This window comes from Festucalex cinctus, chromosome 18 (genome assembly GCF_051991245.1).
Source record: "Festucalex cinctus isolate MCC-2025b chromosome 18, RoL_Fcin_1.0, whole genome shotgun sequence".
Lineage (NCBI taxonomy): Eukaryota > Metazoa > Chordata > Actinopteri > Syngnathiformes > Syngnathidae > Festucalex > Festucalex cinctus.
Genome location: NC_135428.1, coordinates 393,998 through 412,754, shown reverse-complemented (window position 1 = coordinate 412,754; position 18,757 = coordinate 393,998). Strand labels below are relative to the sequence as shown.

Genomic DNA, 18,757 nt, shown 5'->3' with positions numbered 1-18,757 from the left:
TCACACTCGATCCTTGTTAAAAAACTAATAATAATAATAGGACTAACCAACTCCAAAGTTGAGTGTATATTTTGAGACGCGCCTCACTACTGGTATAAATCCCGTTGAAAGAGTAATTACAAACTATTAATTGAGCGAGCATCTCTGACATTTTGCTCCTCGGGCCGATCAGCTTTTCCGATTTGTTGACATTTGCATTTCGTTTGTATGTTTGCCACGTCCACTTCCAAAGTGCAACTGATGAGGATGTTTTGGAGCTGAGAAATGAGAAAGTGTTTATATATTTCTGCCTTTGTTTGTTTGTTTGCGCGGCGGCAGCAGCCTGACGGGAGGGCGGACGGGTTCCGGTCTCGGTCGGCGCTGGGAGGTTTTCTCACAAACAAACACAACACAACACATCTGTCAGCCTTATTAGCGGCAAAGTGCGCTCGCTGCTCGGCCAGCCGCCGCAGAGACCTCGCAGCAGTCAAGGTTTGAACAGTCCAACATTTTCTCTTGAGGGGAAAACACAAACACGCACACACCAAAGGAAAAGTTAGAATGATGAAATATTCAAAGGCTTCACATCTTCTCATTAGTTTTTTTTTTTTTTGGGGGGGAATATTTAAAAAAACACAACCATCAAAGTTGAACGCATTTTGTCCATGACTTTAGCAGTGATTTCTGAATTCAACGCAATTTGTAATTCCAATCAGAAATGTAAAGTATTTCATTGCTTCCAAGCTTGAACAATTCCGATCGAGTCAAGTCCCTGTCATCAATAAGTATGACATCATACTCTTGCGACACAGCTGACACACGTTCAAATTGAGTTTTGAAGGTCACGGTAGGAATTTGAATTTTTCTTTTGCTTCCTTTTGGATTGACTCAACTCTGAAATTCCATCAACACGTTGAATGTTGCGAAGCTAAAGCACATTTGAAATCGATTATCTTATTGATTTGAATTTGAGAATGTAAACAATGTGACAATAACATCGTTGACGAGTATTGAAATGGATCAGGTAGAATTGGACCCTCCAAGTCAGCCATTGTTATGATTGCTGCACATTGTGAAAGGTTCACTGATTGGAATGTTGATAAATATGTGATTCTGCCCGATATATCCCGAACAGCACAAGTTTTCATATTTATTCCATTTCCAGGTGCGTGCAAGAAGTCTGAAGCCTTGGCCAAAAAGTGCAGCGTGTCGGTCGGAAGGATTTCCTCCAAAGTTTGAAGTTGCAATTTTGTACTGGGGTGGAAAAGAAGCCGAAGTGACGAGCGCGTGTGGACCACCTGCACAAGGTAGGCGATACTTTCTCACGACCTCCAATTATCAGAAACGATTATTACCGGGTTTTTTAAAATTAGATTTTTTGATCAACCTAAAGAAATCAAAGCCATCGTCGTACGTTACATCTGTAGATCAATCAACTGTCTGTCACATGCCAAATAACATGAAAAGACGACAAACGGGAGACGAGTCGGCGTTGTTGTAAATGCATCGCAGTCCCAACAAACAAAATGGCGCGTGAATTACAAATATGTCAAGTTGATGTGTTTCTCCGATATGGCTCTCAAGGTCTGGAATCACATTTTTTTGGGGGCTACATTTTTCTTTCTTAGTCGGCCTCCAGCAACAAGCTGCGCGTTATTATGAGGCTTGTGATAAATGGCCGACGTTGCTGCCAGCCGTGAGGCCGAGTGCTGACGTGATGTCGCATTTCCACTTGGGCTGGCGGGAACATTTTCACGCGCACGTCAACGTCCTTTTTAAGAGATCATGCAACATTCGCTCCAAAATCAACAATAGATTGCTGATCAATTATTGGCGCTTTCCAGTCTTCCAATGGAACGTTCGTGGTCGGCCTTTTCATTACTTTTGAAATCTGTATTAAGGAAGTTCAAATGTTAAAGTGACAGATTTTTGCATGGCCTTTCCCTCATTTCTTCAGAGGACGTGACGTAATGCGGTTTCAGATTATTATTATTTTTTTTTCCAATTCTGCTTTATTTAGATTTTGTTTGTATTGCTGGAATATTCAAAAAATGAATAAATCCAAAATAATTTTCCACTTCTGCGCCATAAAGCGTCAAAGTGCTCACGTTAGGACAACACGACTGCAAACTTTTTTTTGTGTGTTAATTATGGATTCTGCTGGCAGTTAAGAAAAAACACATTCAAGCATATCTGTGAACTCCGGCACAAAAAAAAAAAGAAACCAAGTTTTATCCAGCGCGACAAAACGAGCCACAAAATGTGTGATGGGCTCAGACGGACGACTCGCGTCAACATCCGAGCAGATTTTGAGGAGCGGAAGACGTGAAGAACATTTCTGGGTCTGACCAAAGACCAACAGTTGACTTCCTTTCTACTGATAAGGTAAGATTTGATAACAAATATACGTCAAAGTCAGATGGAAACAATAATGAAGGTGGAAATCGAAAGCTAATATTGTTTTATGAGCGTTCTGAATGTGATCGAGATGACATCATTTGTGTATGGCTGCTCCATAAGTATTGTTTGCAAATTCAGCGTTTTTGCAGTCAACAATTGATATGAATAGAACAGACGCACGTTTTGCATTCAAGAATACGTGAATGTAAAATAGACTTAATTTTTAGCTGCTTTTGTATTTATTTAGCTGACGGAAGGACGGACTCTCCAGCTAACATACAAAAAGATCTCACATTGTTGTATTGTTCCCATACATTTGTGTAATATATATAATATGATGGCAGCTCCACATTTTTGTCTGTGATGTGTTTCACTTTTCACTCCAATGGAGCTTGACACCATCGACGTTAAAAATGTTTTTAAATGTGGACAAAAGCTGGTTTGCCGGTAAAAGTGGTGCCACGGAGAAGGAAACCTTCATGGAAACTTTTGATCAACTCGCCAAGGAGGTCAACGTAAACCAGATTGTCGCACATGTTCACCATGCGGCACTCGTGCGTAAGAATTTCAAATGTATAACTGGACAGTATGAAAAATCAAGTTAAGCTTGAACGAGAAAATTCATTCAGACGTTTTTGTTCTTTTCCAAACAGACGGAAAAAAGGTTCATTCGTTCTCTGGACGTATGAAACTTCATGATGACATCGAAGCTGACCTCTTCTTATTTTGAATTCAACTATTACTCTCTTGTTTCTTCAATTAGTCTGGACAGAAAGAAATTCTGATATTGTCAACCACGTCACACATGAGAGGAGTTCACGGTTTGTATGAACACTATATCGTTAATTATGTTTCATACAAACGCATCACGCTACATTGCAATATGTTGTTTTTAGGATACGTGAGTGGGCCATGATGAGGAAATGCCTTCGTGCTCCTTTGGGGGACGAACATGGCAAAGAAGGCAAAGACGGCAAAGAAGGCAAAGACGGCCTTCCCCACCAGGCCACGGCTGAAAGATATCGAGAAATTGATTTCCTCCTTTCGGTAAGACGCACTAGTGACATTTTTTTGCTTTTGTACTAATAGTAATGTGGACGGATTTTCTGACTGATACTTTTTGGTTTGCTCTGTTTTGTCGGACCACATCCAAACGCGAATCATTCTCGAATCACAACTCAATGTATGCTAGAAAAAGCGTTTTTACATTTTCATTCCCCGTATATGAAGCACTAACGATTTTTAGGATTTGGAGGTTTCGCTTCTCACAAATTCATTCGTTCATAACATTGTGAATGACTACCTGCACATTCTCAAGCAATTTAAACCATTCCAGCATCATCTTGTGTGTTTTTTTTTTTTTTAAACTGTAACAAATTATTTTCAAATTGAAAATGTCCAATCACTTCAAATGGACAATTTCTCAACTGATTTGAAAACATTTGCTTTCAAATCAGCTGACAAAATGCTTGTCAACGACTCGGCTGCATTTTGGTTCCACCCAAACATGGATGGCCAGTAGATGGCAGCAGAGCAGCATAGAGTGAAAAGCCCATTGGATAGTGTATTTTTCATTTTTTTTCTTCCCTCCTGTCCCCCACCCACATGGATCTTCTCTGCCTCCTCTTTTTCCTTTGAGAAGGGAGACGGCTCCTTTCAAGTCCCTTCAATCAGGCCCTCATGAAGGAAGGCAGACGAAGTGCATTGCTTACTTCACTTTCTTTCAACATTTCACATCCTCGGACCAAAAGTAAGTATTGCAGCATTGTTGAGGTCTGATGGACGCACCACAAAGTCTCCCCCCCCCCCCCAAAAAAAGTGTCTGCGATCCCAACGTTGAAGCAGCGTTTTTGAAGCCTCCATTCGGATTTCCGAGTGCATCGCTCGCTCTAATTAACGCTCAGCCGTGTGAATCCGAGGATTAGATCAGGCCGGGGAAATCGATGGCTTCACGGCTCCAAAAGTGCAGATGGAGCAACATGTGCCAAAAACCTTTCAAGGTCGAGTGTGTGGGTCACATGTGCGACGCGGATCGGAAGATGCTGTCGCCTTGGTGGGATCGTTTGGACGGTGATGTTGACGCCGATGGATGCCGATTTTGAAGTTTTGAGTCCTGTGCAAAGACTGCAGTCTCGTTCTTCCTCTTGGTTTTCCCAAAGGAGGTCAAACGTTTGCAGAAGCAGTCGGAAAGCTTTGCGGCTTTGCCGTTTGACGACGGTTCTTCTGAAGGGCTCATGCTCGACAGTCCTGATGGATCGTCAACAACACGGCTTGTTTTCCGCTGTCGATGGCGTAATTAAGATCCACGATATCTTAATTCCGTTCCCCCCCCCCGGTGGGTGTAAAACACACTCGGCCGCTCATCTCTGATATGAAGGCGGATTTAAATGTAAATTAAACTGTCTGCTATCGTACGGATAATTATTAGCACGGGCAGCAGAAATGGTGCCCAAAGTCATGAATGAATGAATGAATGAAAGGCAAAAACACAAAGATCCAATATACCGTCTTGGATCAGTTCATTCCACCGCCACAATGGCCGTCAGAATTCATACTTTGCCTGGAAGGAAAATCAGTTTTTTTTGGGGGGGAGCAAACTGATAACAATTTGGTCATGGGCATGCATTAAAGCTCTGATTCATATTTACAACTTGTGGTGTTCATTAATGTGCATTGTCCTTTTCAAATAACATGAAATGATCATTTTAACCATTCAATTCATCTTGATGAGCGCGTCAACTAACTTTCCCCAACGCTTTTTTATTATTATTATTATTATTATTTATTTAACATGATGATGATGATGATGATCCCAGCCAGGATATTCAGCACCTGAATTTTCGCCATCAGAAGCCGCCACAGCACAGCAACGAGGACAAACACGCTTGAAAGTCAACAAACGCTTCTTCCGAATGCGGTCGGCCTCCCTGAGCCAGATATTCGTTACCGCCAGCTCGATTCTTCTGAGGAGGCTCCCGAGAGGGAGCGCCGCGTTGCACTCGGCGTGCTAAGCAGCATCTTTAACACTTGTTTTTTAATGCAGTTGTGTGCACACGGCACGACCCCTCAGGACACGAGTCAACAACAACAAAGATTTGCATCGATATTGCGGAGTTGCATGCAAATGACGAGCAATTTCTAAAGCAGGAAGTTGCTGCGGAAGACGCAAAGTTGAGATCAGGTAGCTGTCGGGAAAGAAAAGAGCTCCGCCAACACAATGTTTACCAGAATAGTACAAGCCTCTCGAGCTTTTTTATTTTCCCAAAATGTAGATGAGCTGAATGTGCAGATTATACCCGGCACCAAAATACTTCACATTTCCCATATCGGCAGTTGGCAGCGCGTTGCTTCTGCGTTTGATGTCGGAAGGAGTCACATTCTTCTTGCGCATTTGGAGTGTCTGCGGAATTTCCGAGTCATGCCGGAATTGCAGCAGTGCGATAACCACGGCGACTTGCGGAATTAGCATTTCACAGGGTTAAAAGCTCCAAAAGGTTGATTTTTCACGTTACTGTCCCTTTAAACAAACTCGTGTGGAAAGAAAAAGAGGGTGGCAGTCAAAAGAGAAACGTCAAACAGGAAATGGAAAAAAAGGGGACGCATGTAAAGAAAATGGCGAGCGGGTGCATGTAATGAGGGAAGTTGATTTTCAGGATGCGCCGGACGAGAACGCAGCAAAGGAGAAGAAAATATTTGGCCAACAAGCTCGAGATGCTGCACGAGCAGCAGACAAATTCCAATCAAAATCTCCGAGATATCATTTGGAATCACATTTTGATGAACGTCTGATGCACATCTCGACGTATTTTGGAGTCGAACGATTTCCTTCGATTGGACGGACTCGCACTTTTGCTACCTTCATGTTGGCTTGTTTTCATTCCACTAACTTGACATGAGGGTGCTTGTCACGTGTTGTTGTTTTTTTTTCAATTTGGAAAACTTCTTTTGCTGTTGCATCTCTTGCGATCTGTCAGCACCAGCGTTCAATCTTCCTCTTGGAATGGATCAATAGATCACATCCAGGGCAGCAGACAGACATTTTGACATTCTCGTCAGGTTTTCTTGTGTTTTTGGCGAGTCCTTTTAATATTTCAAGTCAAGTGCTTTTCAAATACACGACTGTTGAAGATGGCAAAGATAAAACTTGTACACAGACGGGAAGAACAAGACAAGTGCATCTTAAATCAACGGAACGAGAAAGCTGATCAATCGAAATGTACAAGCTGTAAAACGGCAATTTTGCACAATGTCTTATTTCAAACAATTGTGGAAATTCTCACATTTCAGCTTTTTTTTTTTTTTTTCTTCTTTCCAGTGTTTAGTTCTTGCTATGATATTTGAAGGCTTGTGTGCACTCAACTAAGACTTGCAAACGATCACTCGGAGCAGCCATGTTGCCATCCGGATGATTTATCTGCTGTTGCTTTGATAAACGCCCAAAGGCACAAAGTCATTAAGATGGCCAAAGTATGATAGAAAACGGCGAGCGTGTTATTACAGATAGCGGCCTGCTAACCTTCCCATCGACTCGGGACGGTTTTGGTCCGGTTCGTCACGGTCCAAATGAAGCGGCGCATTAGTGGCCACCACGGGGGATTTGAAATGCACTTCCCAAAAGGAAATGAAATCAAGGACTCCTCTCGCAAAGAATAACACGGATGTCCCCAGGCTGATGTTGGCATATTTTATTCATGCAAAGGTGCGTCGTCTTTCAAGGTTTGGGGGGGGAAAAAAATAAAAAAAGTTTGACTCTGGAAGATAAAACTCAAAGGCTCCATCACAACAATTTAGTAGGAAAAAAGTACTGACCTGAACTTGAAGCATCTTTTAATCCTTGTTGATACTTTTTGTACCAAATCATCAGTCACCTTTAATGGGGTCAAGGGTTAAAGAAAAGGGATGGATGGATTCTTGAGAAGGGAAGTCGGTCACCTGATTGCGATCTTTCAAAATGACTCGACCGCTGACCGATGATGTTTGACGTTATTTTGTGTGTTTGCTTCCCCTTTTGTCCTGCCCGTCCGTACCTCCACTTTCGCCCGTTTCCTTCCTGCTCCTTTGAGGAGAACATGATTAATTCAAGCCGTTGAGCTCCGCGGATCAGAGCAGAGGAAAGAACATTTTGATTGGCGGTGGAGATAAAAGGCCGATTGTTCAACTGTCCGTTTCTTTCACTCGCGATGAACCTGCTTTGTGACTGCTAAGCACGAAGTTAATCACTGCGGCAGCGCAGCATGTCCAGCTGCGTCCGTCCGTCCGTCATCGAGTCATCCAAGTTCCCAGGAGAGCTCGCCAACGCCGAATGTCAAATTGGATTTAAGTCCTCTTTTATCAAATGTAATCCGCCGTTAAGATGGCCGACCTGTCTTTGCTAGTTTTGAGTCTTTTTCTTGAATCCTGTCAGAATCCCGCAGCAAAGTTGCAATTTAAAGTCAACATTGTCACCTATTGTTGTTGTTGGCATTTTAAACAGGCGTGAGCAATTTCAAACTGACTTTAACCTCATTCTGAGCCGTCTTGTTGGGTTTGTCTGAGAATCGACAGGGATGTCGAAATATAGCAAGAACGAATATCGCGATTAGCTTACTGCAATTCTTCAGGCTCCCAAAAGAGCCGTAAAGGTTTATCGTTTGTGTTTCTACGGTTCCGGAAGCTGCTTCATTTCGTAAGACTCAAGTTGCGTTCGAATGTGAAAAGCAAAACGCCAAATGACTTCTACTGCTAATTGTGTTCATTTTCATTTGCATCCTAATTATTCAATCTAATGAACACATTAAAGCGGCAGCCCGACTCTATACATTAATGGGGTTGATAATTGTATTACAGAGATGCTGGAAATATGTTTACTTGATAAGCATTTAGGATACCTAGCGATTAGCATCTATACTAGCAATTAGCAGAGGCGGCCATTTTGTTGACGATTGATGGGCAACTTTGAAAAATTGACGAATTTAGCATTGACGGAAGTGCATTTTCATCCGTCTGACTGTTGACGACTGCCGAATGACGGACGCGTAAAATTGACGCGCCAACCTTTGGCAATTAGCCTGTTAAGTCGCGATTGTTAGCATGCTAACTTAGCCCAATGTATCAAATAGCAGAAAAGTTGTGGCAACAGCATATGAGTTATTTTTTTGGTGTTAATTTTATACCTTTTGAGTCATCGTCTATGGGGAATAAAAAATGCAAGACCCATTAACAGGTGTTATCTGTTATCAGAATAGCTCCAACTTGAAATTGTCTGCAAAATGTGAAGCAAAGACCACCACAGTTGCAATTTTGACAGAATCACTTGCTGTTTTTTTGTTGTTTTTTTTTCTCTGACAACCTCAAGATGTTTAGCCTGAAAAACATCCGTGCTTCACCCTGTCCACGTGTCAACATTGTACAAACACATACACAGGCAAACAATTATGCAGCATTTGTTTTAGTCCCGCCAGGCACGTGCCAATGCGCAAACACACGAACGATCTCTGCATATTCCCACATGCGACGCTGGTGAATCTCTCACGTGAATCGGCACGTGAGGCGAGCGCTGCGCTCTTGAAGTCGCAGGCGCGGCCTCCACCCAGCGGGAGTTGCATTTGAGCGTATGCGAAAGGGAATTTTCAAGAGCGAAATGGCCCCGATTCAGGGCGTTTTCACCGGGACCGCCAATAACCCCGCTTCCCCCTCCCCCTCCCTCCAACTGCTCTCTCATGCGCGTCTCTCTGAGAGGGAACATGCTCGTCTGCCTACAAAAATAGACGGTGGTCTCCGGAGGACGCCTCGTAGCCGAAGAGACACTTTTTTTTTTTTTTTACCAACGCTTCTCAGCCATCTCCTCGTTTTATTGCTTGCCGCTCCCGCCCACAGAAACCAAAATTCAGCATTTTTAATTCCTCTTTTTTTTTTTTTTTTTTTTTTTTCCCAATTCATCCATCCAAGCACGTGTATGCTTGTGACTGACCGGAATGCGAAGAGCCTCAACGAAAATAATCACCAGCAACACACTTTAAAACTCGTTGCACTTTTTTTTATTTTATTTTTTTAAGTAAGGGTGATTGATTAAGATCAAGCTTTTCAGGTTTAATTGAAGATCGTTTACGGTTAGGAATGACTCCATTTTCAAGGCCTCAAGTATTAAATCAACCTTTTCAAATTGAAACCCAATTTTCCATTGCATAAAGATTGCAGAATGTTGGAAATTCACCAGACTGAGAAGCTTATACACGGCGAAGCAGCATGTGGCTCATTAGCCGAGGTTGTGTGAAGGCCTGCCAAAGCGTTCAGGAAACTCGTAATTGGATGTTCTTGGCTCCTCGCTAGACTGAAGCCAAATTATTTTTATCCATTTGATGGTTATTGGTTGTATTTGTCGACTGTCCAATTACTGTACTGCAAAAGGGACGTCAATGAAACGGCCGTAAAATGAACTGCTGAATGTTACAACTGCGTTTGTTCCTCCATTAACGCTGATCGTCTTCACTTGTTTCGAGGGCTTTATGAGTCTCGCGCTTGCGTGCGTCAGTTTACAAAACGCGCGACACTACGGCAGCCAAAAAGTCATCTCAAAATCTCCGTGTGCAATTACGACGTTGGGCTTTCGTTCCAGCGGTGGTGACGTTCCTGCTACCTCTTTGTTTTTTTTTTTTCCTCCTTCCTCTCCGTTTCAATGAGCATTTAAATGGCGGCTTTCCGCGATGACGTAATCGCATGTTGTCAAACCGCGGTTTAGCCGCAAATGCAATTAATCGTTCAGCCCGACCCGGAATTCTGATGCGCTGGTATCAAAAGTCCAAAGCATCGAAACTTTGACCGTTGAAATGCATGTGGACGTCCACGCGATGCTTGTCGTGCTCCTTCCGGCGGCGGTTTTTGTTTGTTCGGTCACCTGTGTCAGCGCACGCACGATATTTCAAGTCCTTAATCTGATTTGAGTGCTTTCCTGCAGCCTCCGCCGGCTGCCAGCGGCCCTCAGAGTGATTCTGTTGTCAGGCACAGCGTAATGAAAACACATAAACTTCTCATTACCTGCCAGTGGGCCCGAGCAGCTGTCGTATATTTCCACACATACGCGGCGAGAGCGAGAGGTGAGACGACGACGACGACGACGACGACGACTCGCAGGTGCCGAGCGAGTCCGTTCCCAGTCCAGGCGATCAACCGGTGGCGCTTGATCACAGGCCTCGTTGTATGACGCAGACACGCAAAGTTGCCTTTTGTCTCTTTGGCAAATCACCCGCTTTGGATTCCTTTGCATTCTGACGTGTTTGCCAGTCGCGTGTCTCCATTTGAGCCATACGTTTATGAGATCATTTCATTTTTTGTCCCGGGTAACCTCCGCCAAAGGTGTGAGGGTTCTTTCATCTTTTGCCTCCGTCTCTTGGTAAAATCTTGGTGGTAAAATCAAGGCTGCCTATCTTCACATGTATGTACGAATATTTGTACTTGCTTCCATATTGTACCTGTTGTGTACATATTTGCAAACGGGAACTCAAATTCACTCTTCCACTGACCGAGGTGTAACGGCACGTAAGGTAAACCTCAGGCGTGCTCGACTTGAAATTACCCAGCTGTCATCGGGCGCCGATTGATGCTTCTTCCGTTCGCTGTTGCTGTATACGAAAGTTGCTGTTGTTGGCCTCATTTGGGCAGCTAAGACGAGCTGATGCGGTCCAACGCCGAGGTGGCAATTTAAAGTCCGATATGCAACTTCCATGCACTTGCAATTACTTGACGTTCTCGCCACATCCGTTTCCATGTGTCCATTTATAGTACGTCAAAATAATAATAAGAATTGTTTTTTTTTTACAAGCTATCTGACCCAACATGATGAAGGTCAAACTTGCTGGTTTAATCCTCCTTTAGTTGATGTTCTGCTAGCCACACATTCCCAACAAACTCGACATGAAATTGTTGTTGTGTGCAAATTGATTTCAAATTGAATCACACCGGATGGAGGATGTTTGATGTACTTGGACTTGAAAGTCTTATTTTTGAACCTCATTTACTTTCAAACACAATTAATCAACAACCAATTTAACCTTCTTCATGATCGATGAGACAGGTGACGTGCTCAGTTTGTTCACCCTCGTCCATTCAGACGTTCACTTTGAAGTAAGACTCGGTCGGCCCATTGAGCTTTTATTCTTCCACTTTTGGCCGCTGTGCAGCACCAGTGGGACACTTTGAAGTTAATTAACTTCAACAATCGTATTTTATCAGCAGTCGCGCTGCGAAACGGGCCACTGGAACTTTCCCAGCCCAGAATTCCTTTTGAATTTAAACCATCTGTCTTGAGGGCTGAAAGCAGATTGAAGTTCTCTTAGGTACCGTTCAACCTGACTGCTGCTGCTGCTGCGTCTCCTTCTTCTCTTTCAACATTGAATCAACTGTGAGCCTTCAACACAAAAGTTCTCAAAGATGTTGAGGGGACCCCAACCCCGTCCTTTTAGGGAAGACAAACTTTGGAAAAATAGCGTTTAGCCTTTGTCTTGAAATCCCAATTGTGGATTATGAACCTTTAAGTCCAAATAATGAGCTCCAGATGCCCGCATTTTTCTTCCAAGTCGTTTCCATCATTTACAAACCCGTGCGACCTTGTTCGCCAACATCGGCGCCCATCTAATTCGATCAAGGTCTCAACGGGGGAGCGCCGAACGACTGCGGTGAAACTTGAATCACTCAGACAAGCGTGCAGAGTCACGCGAGTGGAAACGCGATTAACTGTCCACCGTGATCAAAAGTTAGCAGACAATAACGGAATGGAAGTGACGCAAAGAACGTTGCTTGGAAGGTCGTCCAAAATTGTTTTGTTCAGCTTAACTGTGTGGCAAGCGTTTGGCCAGCCGAAGACGGCGGAGACTTCCGAAAAGCAGCTGCTCCGTTACTCCCCCTCATCTCCATCTCCAACATGAAGCTCGTCCGCTTCCCGGGTGCCACCACTCGACTTTATGTCGAAAGCGCTTTAAGAACAGACGTTGCTGTCAATGTCTGCAACCTCCCATCACTTCAAGACCTGCACACCTCACCCTCACCCTGCTCATGGACTCTTTCAATCACTTCCTTCAGGTTGAAGGCTCCGGTCTATTCGGACCAGAACCTCACGCCTGAAGAACAGTTTCTTCCTCTTTTAAATGCAATTTAATCAACCTGCTACATTCAAACTCTTACCTTAAGCTCTTACGTGTTCCGAATACGTGTTGACTTTTTGCACTCGCCTTTTATATTTTACATTATCCATTCATTGTCTGGGCAATCATATATTTAATTCTATAAATTCCATTTATTTATTTTGCGATTGGCTGGCAACCAGTTGAGGGTGTACCCCACCTACCGCCCATGGGATAGGCTCCAGCACCCCCCGCGACCCTTGTGAGGAATAAGCGGTCCAAAAAATGGATGGATAGGTGGATATTTATGTTTGAAATCTTTGACCTCATGTTGTGTTGTCATCTTGACGCTGTCCCATGTATGCACCGAGACAAATTCCTCAAAAGGTGAAATTGAACTTCTTCCATGACAATAAAAGTGGATTCTGATTCTGAAACGTGTTACTTTGGTGACGAGGAAGTATGTCAACGTGAGTTGAGCAGTTGTGCAGCGTCACATGTAGCATTGGAGTGTACATTTTTTTTTCTTGTTCGAGGACATCCGGGCAACAAAATGGCGGCACCAGCCAAGTTTAAAGCTTCATTTTAATCCAAGTGCACACGAAGCAGCTCCAGTGCAAATTTGCGCCTCCCTCAGGTCTGAGCCTCATTTCATTTATTCCTGCCCTTTAGTCTTTTGCTCTCCCACGTTCCCGATCGTGACTTCTCATCATCATATCAGCACCCGCTCGCTGTCACGCATAATCAAACTCTCCCCTAACTTGCATGTCGCCTGTTTTTGCATCGTTAAAGTGGTGACAGAAAACAGGATGTAATGAGCCCTTTTTTGATGCAGCTCCTTCTTGCCTTACCTCCACCTGTGCCTGTGATGGTGCCCGCCACGGAGGTCTGATCATGATGTCGGACGTGATGGGACTTTTTTTTTTTTTTTTTCTCCCCCCCCCCCCCAGATGCTTTATTCCGATCACCAGCGTGCTCGGAGGCCATGCTTGATTTGATTTGATTTGATATATATATTTTTGATGCCAAGATTAAAGCAGTCGAGTCCGCAGCCAGCAAAGTGGCCTTCAACCATCATGACCTCGATTTCGACAAGTTTGAAATGTTTTCCCTCCCGGGAAAATCGAGACTTTTCCATCACAACTGTCTCGCCATCGACGACTTTAAATCAAGCTTGTCTTGTGATGATCTTCAAGATGACCTGTGGTCGTTTTTGTCGGCTAAATTAAGATTCATGAAAATAGTGACATGTCGGAGTGCTTTGACAAAGCATGCATTGAATCAAGTTCAAATTGATCAACATTTGGAGGAAACGACCATGAAGTGCCAAACTCCCATAATGCATAAGCGAGCATAACGTGAGCCAAACCCTGGCAGATCTTTTCGGAATGCTGGACGGTGTTAAAAGAACATCAAGATGAGCCACCACACCACAATGATTCCAGGAGCGTCCAAATATATTTGTGCAGTGTGAGTATCTCATTGTTGGAATAATTTGACTGCCATTGGCTGGCAACCAGTCCAGGCTGTGCCCCGCCTACTGCCCAGAGCCAGCGGAGATGGGCGACAGCACCCCCCGCGGCTCTCGTGAGGAATAAGCGGGCAAGAAAATGGATGGATAATTATTTGAGATGAACGGTCACCTTCTCACAGGTGTTGCTTCCGTTAAGCTGTGCTGATCACCTTAACGGAATTGGCAGGTTTGTACTTTCTGTTTTTGTTCCCATTTGACGCAATGTTGAGCTTGAGGCCATTTTTCAATATGTGTTCTTGTGATCCCGTTAAACTTCAGTCGGAGTCGAGGGGTGTCAACAAGTACACACCTGTTCCACTTTACAAAGACGGTCGTGTTCACGACATTTGGTGAGTTCACAAGACCGTTTTCTCCGATCTTCATATTGACAAGCGACGATGGACTTATTTGGTAGCCATATAGCTACCCTTTTTTTTTTTTTTATTTTTTTTTTTTTATGATGGTGCCAGTTTGGACGATGAAGGAATTGTATTAAATCGAACGGATCCAAACGTGAAGTTGACGGTTCCGTTTGTTTGGTTCACCAATTCCGGTCCCGGAGGAGTCCTGAACGTTGGAGATGTTTCCGCCTACTAGCATACCTGATTCATATAATCAGCTCGTCATGCCTGACAACGATCCTGATCTTTCGTATCCGGTGTGTTGGTAGGTGGAAACGTCTAAAATCTGCAAGACTCCAGACGTCGAGCACCGGAATGGGTCAACTTGACACATTAGTGACTCTTTATTTTTAAAATGGTTACAAACGAGCATCATGGAACCGATTGTGTTCGGCATGGGAGGAAACTGGCATGTCCATACATTTGCTAACGGCTTAGTTCATAAACATGACACATTTTGTGATCAGCATATTTTCTATCACTGTATAGACGACGTCGTTGAATTGTTTTTTTTTTTTATTGTCCATGCTTGACTTGACTTTAAATATATACCAAAAAAAAGTCTCACTCCTTGAGTTATTTGAGCGTTACTCGCACCATTGCTATAATTATGATGAAAGCTCTTAAACATCCTAAAGCCAAGAGCCTTGAATAATTTTAACGTGCCTGTGCCAGTAAGCAGTCAATTATTTCAAGCTGCTTTTGATGGATGCGTAACATAACACAAACGGGACTGCCGAATTACTGTGTCAATGTAATCTTATACAAATAATAAATGGATGCAGGCTCATATGTTTGTGGCAGCCCCTGAGTATGACTGTGAATATAAAACACAAAAAATAAGCTGTCATAACTGAAAAGCTCTCATATTCCCCATCTAATGTAGTTTCCACCGTTGGAGAGGAATTGAAAATACAATTTGACAGCAGGAAGTTGCGAAGGGATCGGAAAAGGCTGAAAAGAAAATGGCAACGTTTGGGAGCGTAAATGAAGCATTTTGTGAACATGACGATCGTGTTGGCATTCAAGAGTCGTCATTTGTGAAGTCAATCTTATTTTGACATTGAACCAAGTTTTGTGGACTCAGTGAAATGGGTGGAGGAGCAAGTCGTGATCCCCACGTAGGATACAGAACAGGCAATGCAGCAGAAGAAGTACGATGCAAATCCCAAGCGGTGAAGTCACTTGACCAAGTCAACTGCTGCATTTGTCCAAGCCAATCGAATTCTGAGGAGTAAGAGCATAATCGGCACGTTTGTCAGCAGAGGTTGACTTCTTGGCCTCACGTTGTGCTCCACTGCAGAACCGTTTGAAGTTTGTGTCTCATCGCTACTTTCCGTCACTGGAGTCCAAGCTTGCCTCAATGGGACTAATAACGTAATAACTCAGTTTTTACAAACCATCTGAGATGTCTGACTTGACTCCAGTGAGCACCACGGACACATTTTTTTTTTATAATCGTGCATGAGAACTTTAAAATATCCCTTTTTTTTTTTTTTTTTTTTTTTTTTGCTAGCCCGATGTTCACGTGTAGGCCCTCAAAAATATTAATTACTGATGATGATAACAGTTTTTCATTTCAAGCCAGGGATCACTCTCGCCCTGTGGATCAGCGAGCGACACAATCCCGGTTGTTAACGACAAGGTTAACTCTTGAAATTTTTTTATTTAACGTTGTCAAGCTTCATTTGGTGCTAAATGAATCTGGAAAGTACAAATTAAACCCACACCGGCTCCGTCGACTCACAGGAACAAAGTCTGCAGAATTTCAGTGTTGACAAGTCATTCACAATGGATGAGTTGAACATGGCTGAGCTCGCATCAATGCTGTAATTCTTCTTCTTCTTATTTTTTTGGCCTGCCTCTCCTCCTCTTCTAATTCTGGCAGTTTTGTGGCAGAAAGAGCGATTTGACAACTCCTACACCTGAAACTGCCAAATTGTCAGAAATGCGCTAACAAGCCATTGCGGACATTTTTCACTTTCTATATGAGCTCGGAATGTTGAGACATCTTTGTACACATGATTGAATAGGTGTCGATGATGTGTGGGTAAATGGATGGGAATGTTTCATTTTTTTTTTTTTTTTTTTTTCTCTCTCAATGATTGGTTTTCATCTCGTATGGGTTTCTCGAATAGATGAAGACATTTTTACACATAGAATCCCTCATTAGAATCAGAAGTCCTTCAAAGGTTTTTGTAATAACTATTAAGAACTGTGATTTAGTCGCCAGCAGGTGGCAGTAGAGTATGAGATCAACCAGGGCTATGTTGCAAATAAGCTGATTTCTCCACAGTTCTAAACGGATTTGTAAATAAAGATGAAACTTACTTATATTCTAATGCGAACTTTTGCAAAACTGAAACCAATAGAAATATGCTGATGAAAGAAGAGACGCTAATCTTTGTTTTGCTAGGTTCCATGCTTTTATAGCAATAGAAGACAATATTCTGTGGGCCTCGCAAAATCGGTCAAAATTCATTCAAACGGCAGCCGGGAGCAAAAGGGGCTTCCGTCAAAATGGAGTCATGTTTGTATCACATATGGCACAGTCGAGGTTAGGTGGGGTGAAAGGAACCTTCCAGAGGATATCAGGCTTTTCAAGTGTTGGTCAAGTGCTTGAGAAAACATTTTGGACAAGTCTTTCCACCTGAGGGGTCAGATGGTCTGATTCGCAAATCCGTCTGGAAGAAGAGGCCACAAAAAGTCAGCAGATGCTTGATTGAGTGAATGTTTTAATCCGCGAGAAGGTGAAAGCTGCAGCTGATGAGTCAAGTAACCGGCAAGCAGGCGGCTGGGCCGGCCGGCTCGCTTTTATTTACTTTGCTAACTCATTCCAAAAAAAAAAAATGTGTTCAGTTTCTATTGCGGTGTTAAGTGCTGTTCATACACCGTTGGCACTCTTTACCGCCTCCCGTAGTCTGGGAGAATATCGACCACAGCTGCTGCTCATTAGCATTTTTTTTGTTTTGTTTTTTAAACGAATATGTCAAAATATTTTTTTCTCCCCATGTACTGGTTTTATCGTGGCAACAGAACAAATTAATTCACTTTACCCAATTTCCTATGGAAAGAATGAAATGACAGAACATTATCTTCCACATATTTTCTAATATTGTTTCCTGATAAATTCAGCTCCCTGACAAGGTTACTAAGCCTTAGCAGTGAGAGAAAAAGTTTGGACAAACATCTTCCTCGTAAATAGAGACGGCACAAGTATTTCATGTCAGCATGTCTAAAAATTGCAGTTAAATCTTCACTCAGTTTTCCGGGTCAGGCATCGGTGAAACCTCAAAGCTTCTTGTTTTGCTTTTTGTCTCTCCTCGGGAAACGTTCGCACTCTCCGACGTGTTTTCCTCCTCTGGCGTTCAAACAGACGCCTTCCCTGGCAACGCTGATGAAATCAGAACAAATGCCCTGATTTACTGCATTTCGTTTTTTCCATTTTGTTTTCAATGATGAAAGGAAGAATTGGCAAAAAGAGATGAGGCAGCAGTTTTCTCCACCAAAAGTTTGGATGTCCCGCCAAGGCGACAAGGTGACCGTCCCGAGATATTGCTGGACGGCGAGATATAAACAAAGCGGCGCCCAAGTTAAAAAGCAAAACGGCGGCAGGAAAGGAAAGCCGCGTTGAAGTTCAAAGAGCTAATGAATAGAAATGAAGGGATGGCGAAAATTGAATCTGCTGCAGATTAGAGATCAGAGCCCTCGCTAATTGTCATTATGCGTGCGTTCGCCCCATCGACCGGATGAAAGATCCAAATCGCATCAGCACTTTCAATGTTTGAAAGGCTAATAACCTGTCGTCCATTCTGCGCTCTCCTTGGCGCAGGTGTGCGGCAGCCGCCTGCTTTTTGTCAACTTGACACAAAAAGCTTTGAGAAAAGAACTTTGGCGAGTATTGACGCTTGCGATCCATTTTGCAACTGATCGTGCTTGCTGTCATCTATTATCGAGTACAGAGGAACCGCCGACATGTTGCCAGGTGAGGCCGCTTTCAGAATCTCAATTCTCATTTCAGAAGTATTTTTCCAGAGAAACTGGAATCGCAGAGAGAATCGCATGTAACGGCGGCGACTCGGCTTACATTCGACAGCGATGACGTGATTTCGACTTTGGTTTGCTTGCAGAGAGCCGTGTCAGTCAAATAGCGTCGGGATGGGACGCCGTACCTCGGCTCGATTGCTGCAAACCCATCGCAAGGAATCCTGCGATGCCTTTCATCATTTGTTTTGCCTTTGCCCAGAGTGTCCTCAAGGGCTTTTTCACTCCTTCTGTCAGGTGGAATCGTGCTGTGTGGCTTCTCTTATTTGTTGTATTGCCAAAGTGTGGAATTTTTGCACGACAAATCTTGCTTATGATGTCGCTTT

General features: G+C 43.3%; 1 protein-coding gene across 1 annotated transcript in view; it reads left to right on the top strand.

Annotated features, from left to right (window-relative positions):
- Nucleotides 1-18,757, top strand: part of LOC144005951 (uncharacterized) — a 136,903-nt gene that overhangs the window by 2,293 nt on the left and 115,853 nt on the right. Inside the window, exons 3-5 of the mRNA XM_077504472.1 lie at nt 1,145-2,933; nt 3,033-3,200; nt 3,276-3,426. Of these exons, the coding sequence (XP_077360598.1) occupies nt 3,332-3,426 (95 nt within the window). The 5' untranslated portion in view covers nt 1,145-2,933; nt 3,033-3,200; nt 3,276-3,331. The remainder of the gene's footprint in view (nt 1-1,144; nt 2,934-3,032; nt 3,201-3,275; nt 3,427-18,757) is intronic.